The 6,000-nt window shown below is 42.9% G+C and overlaps 1 protein-coding gene across 1 annotated transcript in view; it reads left to right on the top strand.

Moving 5' to 3' along the window:
* NCAM1 (neural cell adhesion molecule 1) overlaps window positions 1-6,000 on the top strand; it is a 289,389-nt gene that overhangs the window by 279,542 nt on the left and 3,847 nt on the right. Inside the window, exon 18 of the mRNA XM_006912806.2 lies at window positions 3,193-3,317. Within this exon, the coding sequence (XP_006912868.1) occupies window positions 3,193-3,317 (125 nt within the window). The remainder of the gene's footprint in view (window positions 1-3,192; window positions 3,318-6,000) is intronic.

Here is a 6,000-nt window from a genome sequence, read left to right as displayed (position 1 = left end):
AGCCCCTCTCTTCCTTGTCCAGCATGGCTGAAGAATTCTTTTTGCAGAGTGCTCAGGATATATTTTCCTTTCTAATCTTAAAAAAAAAAAAAGATTGGCCAATAGTAAACATCTGAAGATGCATAAGATTAAACAAATATACGTAGCCACAAAGTTGGTCAAAATCCTATGATGTCAGTTGAATATGAGCTTCCTTTAGATATACTGTCATAGAAAGGATTATGTTTCTACACAAGGGCCCCACTATCTTTTTAAATTGATCATAACTCAGTGTTTTTTTTTTCATTTGGCAAACAAAACCTTGTCTTATTCACCTTTAAACTCCAATGCCTAGTAGCCTAATAGAGTAACCTAGTAGGTTATTTGTTGAATAAATCACATTTAAAGCACTCTAAATGAGACACCTGAATATTATATAAAATGCTCTAAATTCTATGAGAAAGTAATACATATCAGAGTAACATGGTTGTCACTCAGGTAAAATGATAGCAAGTTATAGTGTTTTAACTTTGGCAGATGTTACAACTGTGTTCTAATTGTGGTATAGCTTTTAGTAGTTCCTCTGTGATTCCAATGAAATTTTTTCAGAAACAGATCCAAAGGAGAGGGCCTTTATTGGTTTCTGCAGGGATTCCTTAGTGACATTTTTATTCATATGTCTTTGCAGAGACTTGGGGGGTCTCTTCAAAGATAGAACTTTTTTGAGATAACTTCTTAAAAATTGATTTTAAAAATCGGCAACTCTATGCCTTAGAAATATGGAATTATTGATTTGGGAGTATATTTCCCTAAAAGTGGATGAACATCCTATATTTTGTGTTCTGTCTTTTACAATGTCATGAAAATAGCCATGCTGATCCTGATAGTCCATCCTAGGGCAGTGACCGTCATTGTGTTACAGTGATGTCAAATTGAGGAGCCCTAGAGAACAACTGGTTCAGTATTTTGCAAATGTGGAGATGGAGGCAGTGGCCTGTCCAAGGCAGCTGACCCCCTGGGCTCTTCCATGGCGTCCTTAGCATTCAATTTTAAGGGGACCTTCACAAAAAGCAGAGAGAGTGCCCTCTTCTAAATAGATACTCCCCCAAAGCAGAATTCCGTGTTTAGCGGTATTGATTCAGCCTTGGGAACCCACACTGCTCAAATCTGAGAGGAAGTAATAAGAAAGGTGCAGCCACAGTAGCCCCAGGGGATTAACTTCTATTTCCCTTCCAAGGAGGCCTTGGGGGAAAGACTGGGTTCCTGCTTGGTGGGTGTGTTGGAAGGACCACTGATGCCACCTCCTTCCCTCTTTCTTGAGGCAAATAGACCATTCGTCACAGAGTCAGTATTGCGATTCTGAATACAGCAAGTTATAATAATTCATGTCCATCTTCATTCAATCCCAGATCACCACCTACCCTGGTTTGCCTGGGACTAAGGGTTTTCCCAAAGTGTAAGACTTGGTGTACTAACACCTGGAAAGTCCCAGGCTAACTGGAGTGAGTTGGTTACCCTAATTCAGTCGGAGAATAGAATTTGTAAAGTTCTGCTGCACCTCCTACTTCCAGTTGTTCCGCACTGGTGATACACAGACCTGCCTTACTTCAAAATTTATTTCACTTTGAGTTTCTTCTTAGCACTGGAACATGCCTTGACATGATCTAAAGCAAATTTCAAAATATTTTGCACTGAATAGTTGGGGCCAGCGGCTACATAGTGGCATAGAAACAGAACAAATCTTTGCCTGAAGCCCGTTTATCTTTTTATTTTTGTGTTTGTTTCCTCTTAATTACTAGTTAAAGAAAACAAATAACAAGCATAGCCCTCTCTAAATTACTTTATCCCTCAGACATTAAGGTCACGCATCTTCCCTGTCGCCGTTTTTATGTGTGCCCATTACTGCTACTTGTCAAACCTAAATGTGCACACTGATGATTACCTTGGGATAAAATCAGAGTCTGCTTTCTAACGAGTGTCCACGTGGTGCGCACGCTGCCCTTAGCTTTCTCTCTCTGGCTCCTCCTCCCTGTCTCAGAGGAAGAACAGGACACTGGGCCATTTTGAGGTTCCCAGAGTAGCTGAATGAGGAGGGCAGGCTGGACTGGTCTTGCCAGCAGCCTTCTCATAAATGACTCAAGGTGCACTTTTGGGTGATTAGGTCCAAAACCTGATGACAAGCCTTTCCTGGCTCTTGTCACATGTCTTCCAGAGATCAAGCCAGGACAGCTCACCCAAAAAGGAACTGTTTTATAGGCTCTCCCAAATGTTCTGAGGCTATGAAATAAATTCAGAGATGGTTCCCACAGGAAACGCAGGATTCCCAAATGTGTTAAATCTTCGTTTTAGCTTTTTACATCAGATGTTTTCTCACCTCATTGTTTTCAGCGTATACTAATGAACTAGTTTCTCTTAAAGTAAATCGGCGCCTTACTCATTGAAGAGCCATCCCAGCCCTGGTAGTTTGTCACATACAAGCTCATCTTCCCTCTTGACCTCGGTTTCAGAGTACTACATGCTGAGCGTATACCATAAATAAAGAGAAACATCGACCTTTTTCTGTTGAGAAACACTAAAGACATTTTTTCTCTCGCTCTCCTCACAAAGAAAAGGACTTTAACGATTGTCACTTTAATACAAGGTGCCAAGGATTATCACTCAGTCAGCTGAGCCATAAATGCAGGATACTTGCAAGAAACTTGCCTATGGCAAATTGTGCTTTATTTAATCACAGCCAAAACGCAAATTATTTTTTTAATGAACTTGAGTAATAAAATTACTTAGATATCCAAGGAAGAGACCGGGCTGCTTTGAAAAATTGTACTATGCATGTAAGCTTTCTCCATAAATGCTTACATTTTCCCATATTTCAAGCTGTTTCTCAAAATGTATCCGGTTTATAAAAGTTAAATCTGCGGTTCTAAGAGCAGCTAACAGAAAATGCAAGTACCAGTGAGAGACAGACACAAAAAGCCAATTTCTAGAATGGTAACAGGACTGTGCTTACAGGGAGGGTGTTTCCTGGAACACGCCAAAAGGCACCAAGTTAGGGCATCTAACTGGAATCCGAAGTTTTATATTTACTGCTCTTTAACCACTTGAATTTCTGAGAAAGCAAGGGTCCAGCCCCACCCCATCACTACATCCCATTCTGATGGACTGGGTTTTCATTTGGTGGAGGAAAATGTCATGTGAATTAACTGGCTGTTGCAGGGGAACCCAGCGCTCCGAAGCTCGAAGGGCAGATGGGAGAGGACGGCAACTCCATTAAGGTGAACCTGATCAAGCAGGACGACGGCGGCTCCCCCATCAGACACTACCTGGTCAAGTACCGAGCGGTGAGTGGCCTCCTTCCCCAGTCACCACCCCCAGCCCCGCAACCCTGACACCCCTTTGTTGGTGCAACAAACAACATGCAAAGCCCAGGCTGGGCGGGGCCGGACAGAGTCACTCTCTGGGGCACTGGTCAGGATTTTAAATCTCAAGATTGACCTGCAACTATTACTACATGTCCGCACTGGGAGCATTTTAAGATCTCTAAAATGACCATGGTGGTGACAAACTCATGACTGATTTTTCTGCTTCTTGAACTTCTGTACAAAGTTATTTTGTCACTATCCAGTACATTTTTGCAAATAACGTACTGATATTTAATAATTGCTACCTTTAGCAAAGTGCGTATTATGGGCCAAGAACTGTGATTACATGCATTTTCTCTCCACAAGAACCCTGTGAAGTAGATCTTACGATTATTGCCAATTTGCAGAGGAAGTAACCGGGGCTTATGCAGTCAATAACTGCCTGATAGGACACAGCTGGGCAAGCCAGGGTTGGAATCCGGATCTGTCTGACTAAAGGGGTTGGGTTAGTTCCCTCACCTGCTCTTTATCCACACCTGAGCTGTTCTAATTCTGCTAATAATGAACTTGGCCCTAAGCCTTTTCTCCCTGGTTGGCTCACCACCCATCTAAGAATTCTGTCATTCCACCTTTCATTCCTAACCCCCAAATTGAGAAGCACTCTTTTTTTTTGGTTTTAGAATGACACTTGGCCGTTGCCAACCACAACAGTTGCTGAAAGATTAGAGGCGATGTCTGAGCACTGGGAATAATAGCCTTTTGCTAGGGAATGGGAATTAATGAACCAGAGAGCAGTTGTCTTTCTTCAAACAAGGCTCTGTCCCGGAAGTTGACTTACTCCTTCTCTGCCTTTTGATCAACCACCATTGAAGTGAAATGTGAGCCCTTACCTGGTTAAGCTTAACACGGAGTCAGCACAGCACAGACCCATACCTGGCACGCTTCTCAGCTGGTGGACAGACCTGTCAATCCACTCAGCCCTTTTCCACTTAATTGCAAAGCCAGGTATGAGCTGACATCAGAAGAAGAGCCTCAGCTGACTTCCCTCAGGCCCAGCAGAGAAGCAGCCCTTACGGGAGGCTTACTCACTATGGGGCAGAAGCAGGGTATGGGCAGGTGGCCCCGCATAGCCTGCTGGACGTGGACAGTGTAGTAAGGTGGGATACCCCTGGGCACTGTTCCACTGCTGTGGCCCGGACAGACATGGGATCCAGTTCCAGCTTTACCAGTTACCAGCATATGATCTGAATATGCCATCAATCTTCCAAAACCTCCATTTTTCCTTCTGTGATATGGGAACAAAATAGCTTTTCAGGTTTTTGTAAAGATTAGTTGTAATATATGCAAAGAACCTGAAATGTGCCTGACACTTGAAGACTTCTATACGTGGTAAATATCCTAACGACTACAAAGATGCTGGCGAGGGCTGGAAATTTCTCTCATAAGAGGCCACCTTAGATGTCAGTTTTCCACAAGAGACTCATGCCAGGGCAGATCTGCATTAGAAAGACGACTGGGACAAAACACAGAGATATGTTAGATTTCAACAACCTTGACCGTCTTCTCTCTCCCACTTCAAAAACTTAATGTTTGCTAAATATTATTTTTATTATATATCATTAATATATATTATATAACAATGATTTCTTTCTTAAATATTTGCTTTATATTCTGGTTATCTCTTTTGTAGTGTTTGCCAAGAAAAGAAGCCTTTATGAGAAATAAGGGGAAAAGACAGCTGTCTTGTTTTAAATTAAAAAGGGTCACATGTAATCCTTTTTAAAGGATTGTGACGTCTGCACAAGCTAACTTGAGGCATAGCCCAGCTTCCTGGTTAGGCTCTAAAGAAACTGGTATTTCCCTTGTAGCATTTCCTCACAATAGTTACAGCCATGGTATGAGCACTGTCACATTCCTAACGGCATGTCTTTGACTGACACAAGTCATTTTGCCTGGAAAGATGGCTTTGCTATAAGAAAACTCTTCCTCCAGCCTCAGCCACGGGCTAGACCACGTTTCAGGTGACACTGCTAGCATGTTCTTTTCTTCTGAGGAGCAGCCCGTCATTTAGTAAACATTTGTCAAACCTTCTTACGTGCCCAGCGTACACCTCTTCAAAGATCGTGAAGACGGGGGCCGAGCAATTGTGACACCATCTGAAGACTTCTCAGGAAGTCTTACAACCTCCTTTCACTACTGTTGTGTTAGGGAGGTGATCACCTAATGATGGTTTGATAAACTTCCACTCAGAACAAACTCATTGGAGAATGTGTAGGATATAACTGAAAAGAATATCCAATGAGAAAAGGGATGCCCACAACTCCAGCTGCAAAATTGGCCCTGGGCGTGCTCCGTTCAGTTGAGTATACCTTCCTTGTGGGTACTCTGAGCACCCCAATGCTGAACCTGACAGCAGAATTTACACCTGAGATGCCTCTAGCTGTAGTTGTAGAGACCAAGGTACACTGCGTGGAATAGAAAAATCCAATTCAGTTCAACAGATACTTGTTGAACCCCCTGCTATGAAAAGGAAAGATCACAGCTTTGGGCCCAGATGCACTTGGCCCCAACCAAGACTGCCTCTGTGGCTTTGGGAAGTCTCCTAATGTGTCTCACTTGCCTGCCATCAGGTTTAGTAAGGGCCTGACACAACCCCTTGCAG

This window comes from Pteropus alecto, unplaced genomic scaffold, assembly GCF_000325575.1.
Source record: "Pteropus alecto unplaced genomic scaffold, ASM32557v1 scaffold224, whole genome shotgun sequence".
NCBI classification, from domain to species: domain Eukaryota; kingdom Metazoa; phylum Chordata; class Mammalia; order Chiroptera; family Pteropodidae; genus Pteropus; species Pteropus alecto.
The sequence above is the reverse complement of the archived record's forward strand: the minus strand, read 5'-3'. Positions and strand labels throughout refer to the sequence as shown.